We start from the raw sequence: 19,950 nt of genomic DNA, 5'->3' as shown, positions 1-19,950 counted from the left end.
GGGGAGGTAGTCCGCGCGTATGTTGGGCAGGGAGGGTTTGCCGAATACGGAGTCTAATCGGGTGTCGGCGAGGATTTTCAATTGCTTGCTTTCCTGAAGCCGCGCCTGAGAGCGTGCGTCGGTCGGCAAGCCTTGGCATTGACTGCCGCCTGTCGGTCAACCATCATGCCTCCACACGTCTTCCGCCCTATCTAGCCACCTGCTCAGCCTTTCCGCCTTCCCCAACGCTATGAATCCCGTCCCATCCTCTATTCCTTGAGCACCATGTTTTGGTACGCCTGAATGCGCTTTGGAGGAATTCTTTCCAAGCTAACATGTCAAAGTTTAATGAACCCTCCTATTGAAAATTCAATTGTTCACACAGGACAAGGCCGCTGGCTACTGGGCTCTTCAGTAGTTTGTGAGACTGCAATACAGGTGCCCAAGGACGCGTTAAAGAGCTGGAAAGACGACAATGGAGTTATTCATTGCCTGCGAGAGGTCTTTGGAGATGAGGACGCTTCCATCGCATCAAGAACATGTGGGAGCTCCGAGAGCGGTCGTATTCATCACGCAGGCACCTCTGCAGCGGTTTGGAGCCTCGGAGGTGCTTTCATCAAAGTCAAAGCATGGCGACACGGCATGCAACTCGAGAGCGACACCATTCGCTATGTCAATCGCGTCTCTTCCGTCCCTACACCCGAAGTTGTCTACTCCTGGGTAGATACTGACTGGAACCGCTCATTTCTTGTCCTCAAGCCCTTGAAAGGACGGACACTACTTCAAGCATGGGAAACACTATCTATTGATCGACGTATGGAACTTGCAAGCACGGTTGCACGATTCTGCAAGACCCTGGCTCTCTCAACTTCGAAAATGCTAGAGACAGCCAATGGAAAGGGCATCATTGAACCATTTCTAACCGCCCAGCCTCCAAACTCAGAGCCTTCGTGGAAACCGCAGTTTTTGGGTCCATATTCCACATATCAACTCCAGTCTTACCTCTCGGATCCTTCAGTCACCGGGGACACAGAGTTATTCTACTTCTATCACGCTGACCTTGGACCGACAAATATCATAGTAACAGAGGATGGAAGTATTGTTGGGATTGTTGATTGGGAGTCTGCTGCGTTCTACCCTATGTTTTGGCTAGGTACAAAGCCACTTGTCTCTGCGGGCTTCTTTCTACATAGTGGTGCAGAGAGACGGGCGTGGGCAATTCTTTTGGCAAGTTCGCTCGAGGAAGAAGGGTTTGCATCGGATATGGTACGATATTTGGCATGGAAAAAGGCGGTCAATAACCGTCTCGATTGACGGCTACGTTCTTTGTCTATAACCCCTTCTTCCAAGCGGGGCGCATTCAAACCTGAAGTACCAAATATTAGTGACGCCCATGTCCCAAACTCCAAACTCGTGGCGCTCACGATTTTTGGGTTATTGAGTACCCCCAGTGAGTAGTTCCCCACATTTCTCGCACTTTTCTGCCCCGGATATGTTGCTGAACTGGCATTTCGAGCAAGTTTCGTAATTGATGGGCTCACCACCAGCACTTGCAGCCATGTTAAGGGAACCTCGGAGTGTATTAGTAGACAAAACGAATGTGATATAAGCGATGTACTTACATGGTTGGTCAATAGATTTCTACTTTCAGAATGCTTTAGATTATTTCAAAGTGCTTTAGGGAGGAAGAATATTTGCTTTAAAAGAGGAGCTTGGAAGGCGTTCTCTCCTGTATTTATATTCGTCGCACCGCTTCCTTACTTCTTATTCTCGCACGACCAACCGTTGTTTTGCAAGGCAGCCTATCACGTCGTAAGAGGGTCCACCTGAAAGCGAATAAGGCAGAGACTCAGCAAGGCAACAGAGCGTCAGCTGTAGCAAGGATCCTAGAGCCTGTCCAAGATGCATACTTAAGCGGTTTTCTATCAGGACGCAGACGCTTCGATTATGCGGACGGGATCAAAAACAGACATAGCGTAGTTCGGTGCAGTAGCGACGCAACACAACACTAAATGCAGAAGTCGTCATAGCAGTAGCCTAACGTCGGCAGTCTCTGACCCCTAGTTAACGACGCGAAGGTTGCCGTAGGCTGTAGGCGGACTCCCGCACTTGTAATAATTGGATATCGACCACGTGTGGAATCCTATATTCATAACGGCAGAGGATTTTGTTAAATACTTGTTCATTTTGTTCAACTTTCAAATTCTTAGGGTAGTAATTCACTCGGTTATCACAGCGCTCTTCGCTTTGGGCGGGCGTCGCTTTGGGCGGAGATCACCATAGGTTCTATTTGTTGCATTCAAAATAGCGTTCAAAGCTTGGCGTTTTTCCCTGCACTACACCACCTAAATGTCACGATAGCGCTACACGCAAGAGGTCGAGGGCTCAAAGAGGAGCGTTGATTAGGTGCTATGTACAATGCTACGTGGAGAATCAAGACGTTGTGTAAGGAACAGGAAGACGGGAGACGGGCCACCGGATATAAGGGCGTGGCCGAGCGCGTGGCGTACGGCCTCTATGCCGTTTCGGCGCGTGGCACGCGTGTACGCGAGGTCCTTACCAGATCAGGTGATAGGAAAAGGGGGCAGCCGGTAGGTGGCTGGAGCGGGACAGGATAGGAAGCGGAAGCGAGACGGGAGCGGAGCAGGGCAGGCAGGGCAGGAGGCCGGCTAACGGTAGTAGGCCGGTGCAGATTGCTGGAGTTGTAGCAATCTGCGGCAGAATTTCGGTAGGTAGGGTGTTGCGGTTGATACTATAACACTAAATTTGTATAAGCGCGCGTGGAATCGCACCTAGAAATCTACCTATTTTCAACGCCTTATTAATATACCTAACTTAATAATTAGTAAGGCTTTTTACGTATATATAGAGCTTATATATTAATAATTTCTAGTATTTTAGTGCCGCTATATAGAAGTAGTTAGTATATAGCCTTTATATAATAGGTTGTTTTTTCTATACTTTTTAAATATTATATACTAAAGTAAGGTATAGGTTAAGTTATTATTAGGGTGTAATAGTCTTTAAAAGGTAAAGTAAAATTAATTTTAGGTATAAAATAGGGTTATTACTTCTAATAAGTAGTATTAAAGTTTTAAGTTAAATATAAGGTTTCTATTTATATAAAAAAGCGTTTTTATATATAAAAGCTTTATTCTAAAAAACCTATACTTATTTCTAGATTATTCCTATTTACTAGTAGTTTATAGAAAAATCTAGAATACTATTATAGTAGCCTTTAAAGTAATACTTTATAAGTAAAGCTATTTTAGTAATATTAGTTATAAGCCCCGCTAGTATAGTATAGACCGGATTAGTCTAGATTAGCTAGTATTTAAAAGTTTTAGGCAACTATAGAATAAGGGCGCCTCCCCGCCCCTATAAAAGGGGTAAGCAGTTTATTTTTTCTTAAAAAGTAGAACTTCTACTAACTATTATATTAGACGGCTCTATTCTATTACTATATATTATTATTTAATAAATAAACCTTTACTTTAAAATACTTAAAAGCTATTTAGTATAGTATAAAAAAAGGAAGTTGCTACTAACTTTTACTAATTCTGCTTAGAAATAGCTAATTTAGCAGAAAATAACTAGAATAATACTAATCTTACCGGTAGTAAAAAAAATAGAAGTATAATCTAAAAATAGTAACTTAAAAAAGGCGAATAAAACTTATTTATAGAAGCTATTTCTAAAACCTAACTACTAAATATACTATTTACTAAATAGCTAGAAGCTAAAATTACTAATAATACTATACTTTTTTAATAAAAAAAGCTTATTAACTAAATTAAAAAATAAGAAGCTATTTTAACTAGAGCTAAACACCTAGCTAATAGTAATATTAAGGGTACTTAAGGCTTTTTATAGATAATTTAGGGCGATTTAATTAAAACCCTACTAATATACTTAGCAGCACCTACTATTCTAAACTATAGTAAATACTTCCTAGGCCTACTAAAATAAAAGCTACCTCTAACTTTTTTAAAAAAAAAATTGCCGTAAATATACTAATTAGGCCCGCGGCTGCAAAAACTACTTTTTTAACCTGTATTTTACCGATAATAAGTATAATAAGGTCTAATTTAGTTAATAATATATTGGATTAGACTAATAAAATTAGTAAAACTACTATATTTACTACTATAACTAGAAAAATATTACCTAGTAGGTTATAACAAGTTATTTTTTCTATACCTTCTAAGTATTATATACTAAGACAAGGTATAGGTAAGTTATTATTAGGGTGTAATAGTTTTTAAAAGGTAAAGTAAAATTAATCTTAGGTATAAAACGGGGTAATTACTTTTAATAGGTAGTATTAAAGTCTTAAGTTAAATATAAGGTTTCTATTTATATAAAAAAGCGTTTTTATATATAAAAGCTCTATTCTAGAAAACCCTATACTTATTTTTAGATTGCTATAATTTAGTAATAATTCTATACTTATTTCTAGATTACTATAATTTAGTAATAATCCTATACTTATTCCTAAATTACTATAATTTAGTAAAGAATTAGACGGCAAGCCTGTATCAGGAAATGGATGCACCCCGTTCAGGCAATCCGCGCCTCGCTTACGGCTTTCGCGCTACGCTCGACCCGGTAATCGGCCTCAACGTCCGCCATAAAAGGCCTCCCTTCGCCGTCATTTTCCCTCCCTCTCTCCTCATCCTTTTCTCTCTACTCTCATCCCTCCACCCGCAACCCCTTTGCATAGCCCTCGTCTTCGCCAACCGCCCCATGCGCACATGCAAGCCCTACCCACTTCCCTCAATTTCCATGTCTCAGACTGATGATAGTGCAGCGCCTTTTGGGCACTCCGACAGCAAATTCCTGCCTCACTCTCATCGTCACGATGGACGAAACGTCCGTTTCCTGCTCTCACCGCTAGAATCGCAATGGCCATTCATCCCTCCTTGCTGCCATTCGATTCCAGGAGACTCCCATTCAGGCGTGCGGGCATTCACGATGCTCGAAGGCGTTCCCCCCGGTCCCATACTCAGGCCATTCTTTCGCCTCCGGAGAGCCAGTATCCGTAGCCGCCAATCCACGGGAACCGCCACGTCAGCACGGCTGCCTGCTTCGTTTCCTCGACAGTTTTCATCCCAAAGCGACACCGCCCCCAGTCCCCTCGGCGCTGCAAGCTCCCTCGTATCTCTAAATAGCTCCTGGCCATCTTCAGCCGGCGGCCGTGCTTGATCATGCAGACGTTACTCGTGCTGGATGGGCTGTATGCTATTGGCCCCGGAGTCGCCGTGTTTCGCAGCTTATCAGTTCTAGCTGCTCCACAGGCCGTAATTAGTCCGCTGCTAGACCTCCGCTGTACGGGGCTGTGCTAGGCACCACTGAATTGGCGGATGGACGTCACTCCTACTCCTCCGGATCAATGTGGCACACGCATGTGCATGGTCCACGTAGGCTTGCAAACGTCGGTGAGCGCGACGGATCACCGGCACGGCTGCGGAGGCTCTCTGCTCTCACCGGAGCATTGCCCACCTCAGAGGCAGGCCTAGCAAGCATCACGCGACATCCTACGTATCCCCTCATGCAGTCCTCTAATGCGTTTCGCTCACCATGCATGCTACAGCCTCGGTAGCACTGAGAACGACATGGCTAAGGATATTCCCCCTGGACCAGGCGGAGTTGGGTGGTCTTACGACGTGCGTCCCCTTCGCCTCACTCCGCCTTTGCCATTCGCTCTCCGTTTCATTCTGGTCGATCTCGGCTCGGCGTCACCGCAGGTCGGCAATCATGCAAAATTGCAGCTTGTAGAGAGCCGGGAGGGAACAGTCCACAAGCATTCAAACGGCTGCAGGCTCGCAGAGTACAGAGGGCAGCAGTGATTTGAACGGGACAGAACGCTGGCGTTGCTTAGGCGGCATTGGCTCCAACAGCAACAGTTCACGGCACAGCCCTCACATGCCAACGCTACTAAGGATGGTCTCGCCAGGATCAAACAGGAACCCCGAAGGCGCACTAGGCTCGCTCCGCATCCTGCTAGCATCCTGCTGATTAGAGGTGCTCGTCCGCTTCCGCCAACACGCTTTATAACCAAGTGATCTGTGGCCGGGAGTTCCAGTAGGCTGCAGTCCCCCACTAACATTGCATGAAAGACGCCTTCGGACCCTAGGCGCATGCACTCGCTAGATGCAACACCGCAACTCGGTGACAGTCCTGCCGGGGAGTATCATCTTTTAGGGCGCATGAAGTGTACATGGCTCATCCACTCGCATCCACCATACACAGCAAGGAACGGTTGTTAAGCTCAGGGGGCGTCGACGGCAGAGCGCACGTACATGCACTAAGACGGTGGTCATCACCATCAAGGCCCATCGGCCTATCCCCACAACCAGTCACGGCATGGCACTATCGGACACGGCACGAATTGTCTGATGCGGCGCAGTGGGTCGTTGCAGGTCACTCGCTTACCGCCACTAACAGATACGGCACAGGACCGCATGCATGAAGTCACGGAGCGTCTGATGACCACCTGTTTCCGTATATCGGACATGGCACGGATCATCCGATACAGCACAGAGGGTCATGGCACTCCCTGAGGTTGTTGGTCTAGCCCTTACTTAACAAATGATGGTAGAGGATTTGCTTCGCCGCCAACCTCCTGATGAGGGGTTTGGCGTCACGATGGTATCAGCTGGAATGCGGCAGGCCGGATAGACGGATACGACTCGACCACAGCTTCCTAGGGGCGCTGATCAGGCGGCAAGCTGAAGCCCTTGTAATTCATGCATTGCGGGTGGCAAAGGCACATGCGTCACGTACGTTGATTTGCTGAGAATCTTGGGGTGTCTTTCGAAGGCTGATGCTGCACAAGAAGGCTGTGCGCGAAAAGAGGACCTTATAAGCCCTGACATTTCCCTTGCCCAAGGCCTACCAGAAAGGCACGAGGCAACAGCGACTCTAACGGCGCAACGACTGCAGAATGGCGACAGCGACAATGGCAACTTCTCAACGCGTTTTCCGTATACCTCCAGAGATTTCACTTGATAAAATCAATTCCTACACCTGCCCTCCCAAAATGCCGGCTGCGATTCTGCATGATTGCCGATCTGCGGTGACACCGAGCAGCAAATCTGAGAGGGAGAGGTCTCTTTCGCCGACAATGCGGGCAGCAAAGGCGCAAGGGTTGCTTTACTCAGGCACGTTACAATATCCCAATCTTGAATTCATACACTAACAGAGAACCTGCAGATGGGGAGGACGAAGAACATCTGGTAGTTATCGAGGATGATGGGTCCGATTCGGACTCGGAAGCTGAGGGAAGCGAAGCTGATAGGGAAGGTCCTGAGCTAGGTACGCACTTCGCCTTTAATGCGATGGTCTCGTCTAACGACCAACAGGTGATGGAGACGACAGTAGCGATAATGAGCTACCTACGCTGGAGGAACTACTCCGACGACCATCTCCCAAAACCAATACCGAATTTGCGGCGCCAGACGGGATGGATGATCCAGCTAAGCGCATGAGTGCTACGGCTGTCTTACAGTCTAGGCAGGCGCTCGGGATATGCGTGGCCGCCGATTAAGAGTCTTTAAGAGTCAATAAAGAAGAGAGCCTCGGTGAGTAGCAGACGCTGCTGTAACCGCAATCTTAAACTGACAAATGTAGACAATTCGCCGGCTAATGGGGAGAGTAATCGCAAGGCGAACACAGTAGGCGATCTGTTACCGACCCCAAACAAGCGGAAGCTCGATCAGCTTAGTCCACCCAACGATATCGATTATAATTCCGATAATTCTGCCAAAGACGGCACCGAGGGCTTGCGACCCCAGAAGCAACAAAAACAACCCAACTCATATAATGGCTCTCCAATAGATCGCGATACTCTATCGCTGCACGATAGGACTGGTCATAATTCCGGTAATAATAACGGTCGAATTGTCAGCAACGGCAGCAGCAATGGCGCCGACACCTCGGACCTATCTTGAAGCGACCTCCTTGATTTACAGAATGGCGGCGATGGCGAACACCTGTCTAGGCCCAGAACAGACAGCGTGACTCGGTCTGGCTCCCCACAAACATCCTCTCCAAGAGCGAAGGCTAGAGATGGACTCAGCGCCAACACGGCTTACCAGATAGCCGATGTTACTCTTTACCCTGTGCCAAAGGCCTTGTCGATTATAACAGCAATTGTCCGTTGCAATAAGTCGAAATTGCCTCTAGACCTGGGAGGGCTTGATACCAGCATTCTCGGAGAGAAAGGTCAAATCATCCGGATAACCCAGGTATCGCAGGATTCGTGGTTGTTACTGGGATGCCGATATGATGATGGTGCATCAGACTCGCGTCCTCGTCGAAGCTGGACGATGCTCAGTGCAGACCAGAAGAGCAATCCTCACAGCGATGCGGCGAATCATGACGCTAACCATGCAGACAACCACATGGGCGAAGAGGACGAGGATGAGGATGCAGGTGAAGACACAACGGAATACAGACCTTATGCTATGGGCACTGATCCGAGGTTCAACAGAGGCGATATGCCCTTCCGCAAACGAACGCGCGTTCCGTGGTTGGAGTCCGACGACCAGCGGTTACTCGCGTACAGGAATAATATGGCCATGGAGTGGAAGGATATATTTAAACGCTTCCCAGATCGGACTCCAGGCGCAGTACGGACGCGCTGGCACATGCTGCAAGGGAAATGATCTACCGTTTCGATGTGAAGAGAGATAAGCCAGGCTCCCCCACCCCCGCAAAGGAATTTCAGTGTCAATACTGCATCCGGCTAGCCGTCTGCCAAGGACGACCGGGTGACGACAAGGACGCACTTGCTCACTGCGCGTTCCATCAACCCAAGGCCCAAGGTCTACTTGCCTAAGAGGGAGAAGGAACCCCACCTCGAACGTGCCCAAGTTGAAGCCTTTGATACCCCCGAACTCCAACACTGGAAGGACGTGAAAGTCAGGAGAGTAAGTCGCTTAAAGCATCGATTGCCTGTACCTTTAGGAACGCTCTGCCTCTTGGACAGCGTTTGTCTCACGAGACCACTCCGAGGACCTGTAACGTACACTTCGTTGAGGAGATTTCGAGGTGAAAAGAGCTAAGACCGGCTCTCCTATTACCCCTACAGCAGCTCCTGTTCATAAACGACAGCGCATCTCCATGCTTGCAATCATTCGATCCGAAGGGGGCCAGTCCTTATCACACTCTTCGCTTTGGGGTTGCCATCACGGTGGAGGGCCGGGATAACCACGGGTCGGATCGCCCGTGAAGTCGCATCTGGATCAGCGCCACCTACAGCGTCCCTTTCTGGTGGGACGCGCTTGCGGATTGGGGTTGAGGCCGCAGACACTCGTAGGCGGAAGTGAGGTCGTTAGATGGAGCAAACTGTCATAGTTCGCGGTGTGGGCAATCGCCTAGTTCCGACCAGCGAGTTCCGCATCGTCAAGCTGCACGCACCCGGACGCCGCAACTTCCGAAGCAAAAGGCAAAACCGCGCCTTAGACTGTTCTACAGAATGGAACAGTTTGCATGGCGAAAGAAAGAATATTGCGCAGAATGATAGTCAAGATAACGACTTTGAGGACGACGGGAGATGTCGCAACTGATCTCGATTGAGCATATTTGGCACTGTGATACTCTGGCAGCCGACTATCTGTCATTCATGTCTTGCGTGCCATTCTGACGCGTTATGCAACTTTTGAAGCTTGCGGATTGAGCAGCGCGTTACACACGCCTTGCCGAGGAACATATAATTATCACAAGTGAAGAATTCAGTGAAAGCCTTAAGAAGCTCTTTGATGGAGTGGCCCACTATCCGTGAGGCGGATAGCTTCTGGAGTTTGCAACTCGAACCTCCCACATGCGTGGCCGCAATTCCACCTTGGTCACAACTGCGACAGGCTTCGGCGGCTGACCGCGCCGCTGCGCTAGAGTCTTGTTCAGCACCCCGCTATTCCGCTCTCTATAATTGCATTCCGTTATGTAGCCACCGGCGCAGATCGAGTCTAGGACTAGTAGTGGGTATTAGAAGCCTTTGCGCGGCCGGCCAGAGGCGGGAAGACGAGTCCCGTTGGTAGGCGGTGGACTGTTCGGCGGCAGACTCATCTCAGCGAGGGCGGAGCGTGTGCGCTTCGAAGCACGAGCGACGGGACGGAGGGAGGTTGTCGTTTTGCGAGGCTTGGGGAGGTAGTCTGCGCGCCGCCGGCGCCGAACAAGTTGTCCAACCGGGCGTCGGCAGGACTTATGGCGTTGGGGAAGGCGAAAAGGCAGTGCAAAGAGGACCTAGAGGCGACAAGAATCAAAGGTGGAGCATGCGAGGAGGCGACGTTTGTGTGGTGGTGTCGCGGGTCGCGGCGATCTGTGAGTTGCAATAAAGGTTATTTTGGTGGTCGCGAAGTCCCACTGCTGAGTCAGCAGGAGGTTAGGCTTAGAGTAGACTAGCGCCATCCAACAACCTTAAATAATTTAAGGTTGCTGAATGTGGCGGTGTGGCTAGAGAAGGCTTACATTCGGTCTAGACTCTACATTGACCGGGGGCAGCAGCATGCACTCATTCCTTGCCAGAGCAATCGCAAACGTACTTAATGAAGAAACCATCGGCCCGAACGGATCAGAAAAAAAAACACCTACCAGGTATCCAAAGAGCCGCAATCCATGCGATGCTCATTTGGAGCAAGGTACGATTAGCCCTATGCCGAAGAGTCTTGCAGTTGCATGTGTGTTATAGGCCTTTCTTGCGCCTTTACTGTTTTACTAATTTGTGCAGTCGCACAGTCGAAATGTCCCCTGAATGCGTGCCCGGGAGCACGCTGCCCACCCGTTTTAAAGATCTTGACAAAAAGATCGACCTCGCCATCGGCCTACAGCTACACCACATAACCAAAGCCGCCCTCTGCACCGAGCAAGCGAAAACTGAGGAACCCTCCAAGGCCATCAACCAGGCCTCGACCTTCATCCACCAAAACCCGCGGCTCCTCAGCATCGAGGTCAAGCGCACGTATGGCGGCACCGATCCGATAATCCAACTGGCTGCTTGGTCGCCGTCGAGTTCATTAAGCGCGAGATCGAAGAAGTAGATATCGGGATGCCGGCGCTGGCCATGGAGATTGAGGGCGACTGGCAGTTGTATGCTGTGGTTGCGACGATAGAAGGAGGGGTGACTGGGAGGGAGCCTGTGGAAGCGGATCTGAATGCGAATAGCACTGAAGGGACGCTCAGGCTTAGCGTTATTGGCCAAGTGACGCTTGGGAGTATGGATACTTGGCTTATCATGTGCCGTTTATATGCCAACCTGTGTTGCATTGTAGATTAGGGCCGGGCCGTGTATCTAGAGTGGTTTAAACGCGAGATTCTTAGCGTCTATAAGGAGGCAGCAGCTGTTAGGTGAAATTAATAAGTGTAATACAGCTCTTTCTACTTTGACCCGTCCGTGAGGAGCGAGCAGAGCAACCCAGTACTGCAGCATCTGAGGGCGCAGAGCGAGCTGGAGCACGCTGAAGAACGCGAAGGCAGTAAGCCAAGCGGGAGGAGGCCTCGAAGGAGATTGTAGCAGCCCGGTGCCATAGCGCCCGAAGGGATAAGGTGCACACGGTCTTTGCGCGGTATGTTGCCGAGGGCCGAGAAACCCGTCTTCTCGACGAGATGTTTGTCAATTCAGGATGGCGGCAGCCACGTCGATACCGGCGGTAATCCCTTGTCCAGCGCCCATCTTCTTGGTGGCGACTGGCACCACACGGGCAGTGCCGAAGTCAACACTGTGTATATCGGTGTAGCCGCCACAGCGGAGGGCCTCGATCACTTGTCGCATAAGGCCGATGAAGTGGTCCCAACGTCTCGAACTTCCCCTCAAACGCGTTGTATGTGGCGCGAGCCTGTCTCGTGAACCATGGTGCCGGGGCAGTGGAGGGACAATTGTTTGGTAGTGTAGGGTGGGATAGGACGAGGTGGAAGGAGTGAGGACAGCTGCAGGTTTGGCATGTTCGTGTGCTGAGGGTGACGGTCGGAAGCGTGAGAAGGTCGAGCAGCGACGATGATCAGAGCCTGTGACACTGGTTAGTATACGGAACGCAAGCCAGAGTGAGGCCTAATAGTGAGAAGCAATCAGTGCGCACTCACCAGAGAGGTAGAATTGGTTGCAATGGGTGGTCGCTGAGGGTCTTAATCAATGAGTGATACTGCCATACGCTAGCCTAAAGTAGGTAAAGCGTACGCCAAGAGTTCGCACGATCCTCCCGCTCTCACGATCCTCCCGTTCTCACTGTCGAATATCACGGTGGTTGGGACGCGTGCTGTCACATAATGGTTACACTATACTAGTCTCTTGGCACCGTGTACATATACTAGCTCTTACAGAGCCTCCCTCATCATCAATCGTATCACTTATTCCAACACTCACGATCCTTCCGTTCGCACGATTCTCTTGATCGCACGATCCCTCCCGCTAACGACTGCAGGAGCATTACCTGGAATGCTGATCTCAGGTGCCTTGAGCACGGGAGAAAGCCAGAGTGGGTCCCAAAAATCTTGTGCAAAAGGCGGTCTAATCAGTGCGTGAGCGGGCGAAGTAGTGTGAGGTATCGTGAACTCTCATACCCGGGATCGGTATCCCGATAGTTGGGCTCTGCTATTTCGGCACGCCTCATAACATTCGCATCGGCGTACCGACAGCCTCAGACCGACGGGGCTTTAGCTTCGATATATCAGGCCTGGTCTTGGTAACGAATGAATAGAGTTGGTCGATGCTATAGGGGTAGGGAATTGAAAGACCGAATACATATAACTGTAGGGAAAAACAGACAACTCTCCTACTCAGTCCGTTCTCCTTCCATGCAACCTCCCCGCCATCTTGCAGATGGTCACGTCCTACACAACGCCCCCTAACGATACAGTCTACAGGCTCACACCTCATCGCAAGCGCCCCATCCGAACACATTTCAATAGAACGTTCCTGGCTCAATTTCCTCGAATTCTGGGTTTTGGCCGCGGGAATAATTGTACCGTAGATATCCATGCACCGTATCCACGCTTGGATTACTCTGGCTGCTAATATACCCAGCCGCCCTTAAATCATTGAGGACTGTGACGCTGTTACATAAGATGGTAAGCACAAAGTCATTCACACGTGGGATAGGAGAGCATACACCCAATAGCGGCATCCCTTGCCGCTGGGGCTTAGATTGAACTGATGGCGCTTATTCTGATAGATGAGGTCCGTAACATGTTTAACAGTGAGTCCGGCAGATGGCTGAAGATCGAAGTACTGGAGAGAGGAATTCGAGCGCTGGTAGTCGTGAACCGTGATGCTGAGTGTTCCATGGTTATGATGCGCGGCTTCCTTGCGCATGTTGATGCGCAGTGAACCCCCATTATAAAGTAGAAAGATGTCTGCATGATTGCCACTACGTGTGTCCGTATCAAAAAATAGGCCAGAGTTGTGGACGACGACTGAGATTGCTGTGACGGTAGCATCGGAGCGCAGAGAGGTAGACATGGCGAGATATGGTTCGGCCGGAGGCAAGAGCCTATGTGAATTGGAAAAGACGGTCGAAGGGATAAAAGACAAACGAGTAGGAATTTCGATGCTAGAGGGAATTTTTTTGCCGTTGGTATGGCTCAAAGTCCATTTATAAGTCTGAGCCGCCCTGTGAAGTTGACCGGTAACGCATTGAAAGAGTACTTCAGTAATAGAAACAGAGCTTCTATTTGTGGGGAGAGCTCAGTCACCATACCTTGTCCAGCGGCTAGAGAGACAAATTCTACGCCCAAAGCCCAAAATCTCCCGTTCAGAACCATTGCTGTCCAAGCGGCTGTAGACTGACAGGACATTGGCCAAGCCGCCTTTCTCCACGCGAAGGATGTAGAACTACGCCGCAGGGCTGCAGCAGTTCTGTCAGAGATGTCCGGCGTATGGTTCAAGTTAGGGGACAGCATGAGCCGTCAAAGCAATATACCATCTAGCACCCAGCAGATCATGAAACTTGGAGGCGCCTTGCAGTGCCGCACGGCGCGCTTCCGTGAGGCGCGGTTTTAGAGGGTACAACAGGACGACTCGAGCGGAAGGAAACCAGTGAACTGTTGGGGGTGCAAGTTTGCAGCAGGTTAGAGAAGTTGCGGGATGGGCTGCGTCAATTTCCACCAGGCGACCTTCCAGGTATTAGTCAGCAGCTACAAGCGGCCACGATGCAGCTCTACGCCTCCTAAAACAACACTAATTCACCTCACGTTTTCAGCCAACCGCCGCCCAACTGATCCGTCCAAAGTGATTGGGCTTTGCCGGATTACCGGCTCTGTCCAAGAGAATCTTGGCCGCGGCTCAGACGCGGAGTGAGCGTCTGATACGACAACACAGCCAGTCCAAATTTATTCAAAGTAACCATCCTCACCCAAGTTTGAATCTGAGTTTCTGTGCCCACTTTCCTGCCTAGAGGTATGTATAAAAGGACTGTTCGCTCTGACTCAGCGCACTCCAGACTCACATTTCTTAGCCATACGTCTATCACTAGATATCCGCTATCACGTCCTTATGTCTTGGAACATCTCCGCCGCCAGCGAAGAATGGCTGAAAGACTTTGTCAGTCGCATGAAATCCCAGAATGGAGTCCTTGACGGTCCAATAGGAGGCGGTTCGGTGGTCCAGCTTTCAGACAACATGGTAGTCAAATACGGGTTAGGGGTGACTGCTCAGGAAGCGGCGACTCAGGACTTCGCCTATCAACATGCCAACCATAGTATCGTTCGCATCCCCCGGGTGTACCGCTTCTTCGTCGACAAGTCAACTGGCCTCCCCTATGGATACCTTTTCATGGAGTATCTCCGTGGCTGGGGCTTAGATCACCTCGACCTTAATATTCATACAGATATCATTCCGCGCGTTGCTAGTATAATTTCCCACCTTGGAAGTATATCTAGCAACAGCCAGGCGTCGCCGGGGCCAGTTGGAGGGGGCAAGCCGCAAGGCTACCTCTGGTCCGACTATGGCACTTGCACTATATTCCGTTCCATCGAAGACATGAATACATGGCTAAACAAGAGGCTTGCATTGCACGGTAAATCCATCGATCTCACCTCCCAAAGGCTTGTGTTCTGCCATTTGGATCTCTGCCGTCGGAATATGATTATGCTACGCGACAGATCAATAGGCCTTATAGACTTTGGGCATGCAGGTTTTTTCCCTCGCTTTTTCGAAATTGTTTCCTTGGAATACTTGAATCCCTACGATCCCAATTATACCGGGCCACTTAGAGCAGCGGCGACACAACAATTGCACTTGAACGAAGAAGAAAAGGGCTTGATTGAGCTAATGCATCGAGTGGTTTCCGTCAATTTGCGATTTATCCACTTGTGAGCACAATCCCTTACCAAGTTTCCACTAAACAAGCGCCTCCATTAAGCTGGATCTATGCATACTGATAATAATTTCTTTAGTAGCGGTGAAGAGTATGCACATACCCATTCTCCACCTGAGGTTATCCCGCCGCCCAATGCAAAACCTCCAACACCTCCGAGACCTCCAACCCCTTCATCATCACGACCTCCTCCGCCGCCACCCCCTCCACCGAAATCAGACCGTCAACCACCTACATCAATAACTCCGCCGCCGCCTCCTCCAGCCCAACCTCGTTCCTCCATTGGACAAAGAGCCTGATAGTCGGGTCGGACCGGAAATAGACCGGGTTGGTTCAGTGCCGGCGCTCATTTGAGTCGGTGATTTGTAGGGTGCTTTCGTCTATAGCGAAGCAGCAGAGCATTGCTCATATGCTTGTCCTTCGATTCGCCTTACGTAGGTGGTACTCTGCAATTGTTTGCACACGATATATGGGCTACAAGCGCTGATGACGCGATTTGGATTATCGGTTTTCTTGCTCAGGTGAAATGCGGTCTATATCCTAGAGTTTTAGTTCGACAAATTGTGGACTAGTTACATATATCCGTTTGATTAGCAGTGAAAGGGGTTGTATAATATATGCTTAAATAATAACCTTAAGGCCTAAAGCTACCGTATAGAAAGAATAAGTTAAAGAGAGAAAGGAGATGCGAGGGCATTAAGTTTATATACTCGGGCACTGTAGAGGGACGGCTGTAAATGAACCTAGCATCAATTATGGACTCAGCGCCAACCAGGCCTACCAGATAGCTGATATTACTCTTCACCCTGTGCCAAAGGCCTTGTCGATTATATCAGCAATTGTTGCAATAAGTCGAAATTGCCTCTGGACCTAATAGCACTTAATACCAGCATTCTCGGAGAGAGAGGTCAAGTCATCCGGATAACCCGGTTATCGCAGGATTCATGGTTATTACTAGGATGCCGATATAACAATAGTGCATCAGACTCACGTCCTCGTCGGAGCTGGACGGTGCTTAGTGCAGACCAGAAGAGCAACTCTTACAGCAAAGCTGCAAATCATAACGCTGACCACGCAGACAACCACATGAACAAAGAGAACGAGGACAAGGATACAGATGAAGACACAACGGAATACAAGCCTCATGCTATGGGCCCTAATCCGAGGTTTAATAGAGGCAAAATGCGCCTTTCCAAACGAAAGCGAGTAGCATGGTTGGAGTCAGAAGACGAGCGGTTACTCGCGTACAGGAGAACCATGGCCATGGAGTGGAAGGAGATATTTAAACACTTCCCAGGTCGGACCCCAGGCGCAGTACAAGTACGCTATCACACGCTACAAAAGAAATGATCTATCACTACAACAACATCGATATATGTACCCTATCCATCCGGCGATGCCGCGCACATCATGTTACATCCTACAACTATTGCTCGGCCGCGTCGTATTGGGCCTGCTTCTACGACTTTTGGGGCTGGTTTCGTCGCGCGGCTCAATTCTCGCAGGTCTTAGGGCGATTCGTCGCGTTGTGGTCTTGATGTCAAGGGGCGACGTTGCCACGAGCGCAAACCTTGATCTCCTTTGGGACGATGCCGCGCCTATGCATCCCTACACGCTGGAGAGTACAATATGGGGTGGGAGATCTCGTGCTTCAGCAAAGTCTGCCTGTGTCCATGCCCAGTACGCAACCTTAAGGTCCGCCGTCTTCTTTATAGGGCTGCGGGATCAGCGAGAGCCGGGATAATAGCGGGTCGAGTCGCCCGTGGAGTCGCATCTGGATCAGCGCCATCTATAGCGTCCCTTTCTAAATGCCGCGAAACAACAGGGTTTGGCGGCCGGTTGCGCCGCTGTGCTAGAGTCTTGTTCAGCGCCCCGCTATTTTCGATTTCCATAATATTGTTCATTTGCGCAGCCCTCGGCGTAGATCGGGTTCAAGTCTGGGACTGCGCGCCAGAAGCATTTTTACGCGCAGTCAACCGTAGGCGCTTCGGGGCAGGGCGCTTTGGGGGAATCGGTCGGCGATGGACCATTCGGCGGCAGACTTCATCTCAGCGAGAGGGGAGCGTGTGCGCTTCGAAGCGCGAGCGAAAGGACGGAGGAGGATAAGGGCGTCGTTTTGCGCGGCTTGGGGAGGTAGTCTGCGGGCATGTAGTCTGCAGGTATGTTGGGCAGAGCGGAGGTTCATGTGCGCCGCCGGCGGTAAAGACAGTCCTTGCGTAGTTGTTAGAATAGCGCGTTGTTCGACGGGAAGCTTGACAGACATGTCCGACAGGTGCGCCTGGGCTGGAGAATCGCGGGAGAGGTTGCGTGGACGTCCGCAACTCCAGAGTCGATCAGATTGGGAGTCTCATTCTGGGCGCCTAGGCCTCTGTTGTGTTCCTCGCCGAACAGGTCGTCTTTGCCAATGTCCAGGTATCCTAGCTGTGCCAACATCTCTTCAGCGCCCGTCTGCACATTCTCCCAGCACTAGTCATCGTGCTAGCTAACGTCGACGTCAGCGTCGGTATCGGTGTTGTTCGCAAACACTCTAGCTGAGTGGAACGGTCTGCCAGACTGGTTGCTGCCAACGTACTAACTTCGGTTGCCGGAGAAGCCGTCTCGTGAGCCGCTGGGGTTGTGCGAAGCAGGAGCGTTGCCGTTTGTGATTTGGAGCTGGGGCCGCGGAATTGGAAGAGCCAAGGGCGGCTGCGTCGAGGTTGCGTTTCCTCGATGGTTGTACCGAGCCTGAGGGGTGTGAGTATTGCGCGGGTTTGTGAAGCTACCACCGCCTCAGTTCCAGGATCCGCCGTACTGTCTGTACTGTTGACGATGGGCCGTTCAGCGGCAGACTGGGCGGAGCGTTTGCGCTTTGAAGCATGGGCGATAGGACGGAGAGGGATAAGGGCGTTCTGCGCGGGCGGCGTATTGATAGCTGAATCATTGCTCGGGAGGAGCATCCGGGGTTTGAATGTAGAGGTCGCGAAAATAATCCGGGCTTAGAGTAGACTAGCATAGACAAGCAACTTCTGGAAAATAAGGTTGCTGGGTGGAGTGGCGGTGGTGGCGTAGGGGTCTAGTTCCATGCCACATCTACAACTTTCGGGGCTGGTTTCGGCGTGCGGCTCGATCTTCGCAGGTCATAGGGCGATTAGTCCCGCGTCGTGGTCTCGATGTCAAGGGATGACGTTGCCATGTCGGAGGGTTTGGATGAGGCGCCCCAATGGGAGACCAAGGGAGTTGAGGGGGGATAAAATGAGTGTGGTAGATCCGTAGCAATTAGTTCCAATATTGAACTCCCTACTTTTACAGTCACATTCACCAAAAGGGGACCGCAGTTCCGTTTCCGTTTTGGGACCTGAGCGAGGTATTCTTGGTTAAGTTACATGGCTGAGCAGTTCCGAATTGGATAGGACCAGATCACGGCCACGACTGAACACCAAGATTGTTGCAGCATGCAGTTTGGCCGCGCTAGCAGGAAGGGTGCCGACCCGCACCGGCCGCGTCCTTGTGAGGACCTGCTTTTTGGTTGCAGAGTAGAGAAGAAAGGATATGGGCAACTGTGGTTGGCTGTCATGGGCGTGGCGTTGTGGCGGTTAGCGTGGCGCAGGTGCTGAGTCAATTCAAGGGTTGGAATCCCAGTTCTTGCGCACTAAACTTTGTGAAATACGGCTCTCTGCGTGGAAGACGGGTGCGGGTCATTCCATTGCACAATGTTTCTGAGACACCACCAGCTGGACTGACGGCCCAAATGGTGCATTCTCGTAGCGCATGGGGGTCCGGTTGCACGGTTACGCAAAGTTATGAAGTACGGATTCTGTGAAACCCTGAGATAGCTCTGTATAACATCAAGCCAACGATAAAGGGAGTGAAAGGCCGCTTCCCTCCTAAGCCCCGCAGCTCACTTAACGTTTAAACACGCCTGACCTTATCTCTGCTCAGAGCTTAACCTACTAATAACTCCACAATGGCGAGTAATAGCAGCACCTTCTACCTCCCGTTACCCGCCAAATTCCAGCGCCAGTCGTTTGTCTAGCAACCTTGGCAAGACATTAGCCTCGTCTTTATACAACGACCAAAAGCAGGCGGACAGGGCGGCTGTGGTCCAGGCGCTCGCAGATCTAACAACAGCGGAACTAATGCAAAAGATGGCCAGTTCTTGCAAAGAGAGACGGAAGAAGGGTAGTGAATTCTAGTATACACTCTGCGATGCAAGTTAAGTTCATTGCACAAGTCTATTAATGTTTAATGCAGTAGTAATAGTAGTGTACTAGCTCGACGTCCAGAATCTATCTAAATATTTGGTCGGTCGCACGATAACGTTAATACACTCCGAGAGGATGCTGTGCTGGCTAGACACGGCAGCCTACCGATTTGGGATTACTGTAGATCTCACGGGATAGGTATAAGGAATAAGAAACAAGGGGGCGTTTGTTAAGGGGTGAATTTGGCGATTCTTAGCTAGGTTAAGCCGACTTTCAACCTTATTAAATTCTGTTCGTGGGTATTACTTAATATATCCTCCGGCTTAGATATCTATAAAAAGCGCAAGAACCTAAGGTGCTTAGGTAGAAGCTTTCTGGTCGGCCGGCACAGGGGTTAAAGGCGCGCCTGCGAAAATTAAGGGCGGTGTAATATTCTTATACTCTTTTATAGTGTCTATTATATAAATATAGCCGTCTTT

General features: G+C 50.0%; 8 protein-coding genes across 8 annotated transcripts; 5 read left to right on the top strand and 3 right to left on the bottom strand.

Annotated features, from left to right (window-relative positions):
- Nucleotides 1-125: 125 nt before the first annotated feature.
- BDZ99DRAFT_457582 (uncharacterized protein) lies at nucleotides 126-1,427 on the top strand. Its single transcript, XM_033718716.1, has 2 exons — nucleotides 126-272; nucleotides 324-1,427. Exons 1-2 carry the CDS (start codon nucleotides 265-267, stop codon nucleotides 1,291-1,293), a joined length of 978 nt encoding a protein of 325 aa, XP_033582564.1. The 5' UTR covers nucleotides 126-264; the 3' UTR covers nucleotides 1,294-1,427.
- Nucleotides 1,428-4,403: 2,976 nt separating this feature from the next.
- Nucleotides 4,404-5,278, top strand: BDZ99DRAFT_119126 (uncharacterized protein). Its single transcript, XM_033712502.1, has one exon. The coding sequence runs from the start codon at nucleotides 4,525-4,527 to the stop codon at nucleotides 5,182-5,184; it is 660 nt and encodes a 219-aa protein (XP_033582563.1). The 5' UTR covers nucleotides 4,404-4,524; the 3' UTR covers nucleotides 5,185-5,278.
- Nucleotides 5,279-6,925: 1,647 nt separating this feature from the next.
- BDZ99DRAFT_470961 (uncharacterized protein) lies at nucleotides 6,926-9,214 on the top strand (the record flags this gene model as incomplete). Its single annotated transcript, XM_033721699.1, has 6 exons — nucleotides 6,926-7,089; nucleotides 7,184-7,296; nucleotides 7,612-7,883; nucleotides 7,953-8,612; nucleotides 8,733-8,912; nucleotides 9,074-9,214. 6 exons carry the CDS (start codon nucleotides 6,926-6,928, stop codon nucleotides 9,212-9,214), a joined length of 1,530 nt encoding a protein of 509 aa, XP_033582562.1.
- Nucleotides 9,215-10,489: 1,275 nt separating this feature from the next.
- Nucleotides 10,490-11,021, top strand: BDZ99DRAFT_565561 (uncharacterized protein; the record flags this gene model as incomplete). The annotated part of the gene is made up of 2 exons (XM_033727491.1): nucleotides 10,490-10,661; nucleotides 10,720-11,021. 2 exons carry the CDS (start codon nucleotides 10,490-10,492, stop codon nucleotides 11,019-11,021), a joined length of 474 nt encoding a protein of 157 aa, XP_033582561.1.
- Nucleotides 11,022-11,593: 572 nt separating this feature from the next.
- BDZ99DRAFT_514259 (uncharacterized protein) lies at nucleotides 11,594-12,587 on the bottom strand (the record flags this gene model as incomplete). Its single annotated transcript, XM_033724854.1, has 4 exons — nucleotides 11,594-11,985; nucleotides 12,061-12,101; nucleotides 12,341-12,484; nucleotides 12,538-12,587. 4 exons carry the CDS (start codon nucleotides 12,585-12,587, stop codon nucleotides 11,594-11,596), a joined length of 627 nt encoding a protein of 208 aa, XP_033582560.1.
- Nucleotides 12,588-12,878: 291 nt separating this feature from the next.
- Nucleotides 12,879-13,435, bottom strand: BDZ99DRAFT_376887 (uncharacterized protein; the record flags this gene model as incomplete). The annotated part of the gene is made up of 2 exons (XM_033715047.1): nucleotides 12,879-13,029; nucleotides 13,086-13,435. The coding sequence occupies 2 exons, from the start codon at nucleotides 13,433-13,435 to the stop codon at nucleotides 12,879-12,881; spliced, it is 501 nt and encodes a 166-aa protein (XP_033582559.1).
- A 726-nt stretch (nucleotides 13,436-14,161) lies between these two features.
- Nucleotides 14,162-16,080, top strand: BDZ99DRAFT_457579 (uncharacterized protein). Its single transcript, XM_033718715.1, has 3 exons — nucleotides 14,162-14,371; nucleotides 14,430-15,285; nucleotides 15,370-16,080. The coding sequence occupies exons 2-3, from the start codon at nucleotides 14,468-14,470 to the stop codon at nucleotides 15,587-15,589; spliced, it is 1,038 nt and encodes a 345-aa protein (XP_033582558.1). The 5' UTR covers nucleotides 14,162-14,371; nucleotides 14,430-14,467; the 3' UTR covers nucleotides 15,590-16,080.
- A 1,182-nt stretch (nucleotides 16,081-17,262) lies between these two features.
- Nucleotides 17,263-18,373, bottom strand: BDZ99DRAFT_493604 (uncharacterized protein; the record flags this gene model as incomplete). Its single annotated transcript, XM_033723248.1, has 3 exons — nucleotides 17,867-18,373; nucleotides 17,552-17,756; nucleotides 17,263-17,414 (listed from the first exon to the last, which is right to left on the bottom strand). The coding sequence occupies exons 1-3, from the start codon at nucleotides 18,224-18,226 to the stop codon at nucleotides 17,263-17,265; spliced, it is 717 nt and encodes a 238-aa protein (XP_033582557.1). The 5' UTR covers nucleotides 18,227-18,373.
- Nucleotides 18,374-19,950: the final 1,577 nt, after the last annotated feature.

This window comes from Mytilinidion resinicola, assembly GCF_010093595.1.
Source record: "Mytilinidion resinicola strain CBS 304.34 unplaced genomic scaffold BDZ99scaffold_2, whole genome shotgun sequence".
Taxonomy (NCBI): domain Eukaryota; kingdom Fungi; phylum Ascomycota; class Dothideomycetes; order Mytilinidiales; family Mytilinidiaceae; genus Mytilinidion; species Mytilinidion resinicola.
This window is presented reverse-complemented; position numbering and strand designations above follow the sequence as displayed.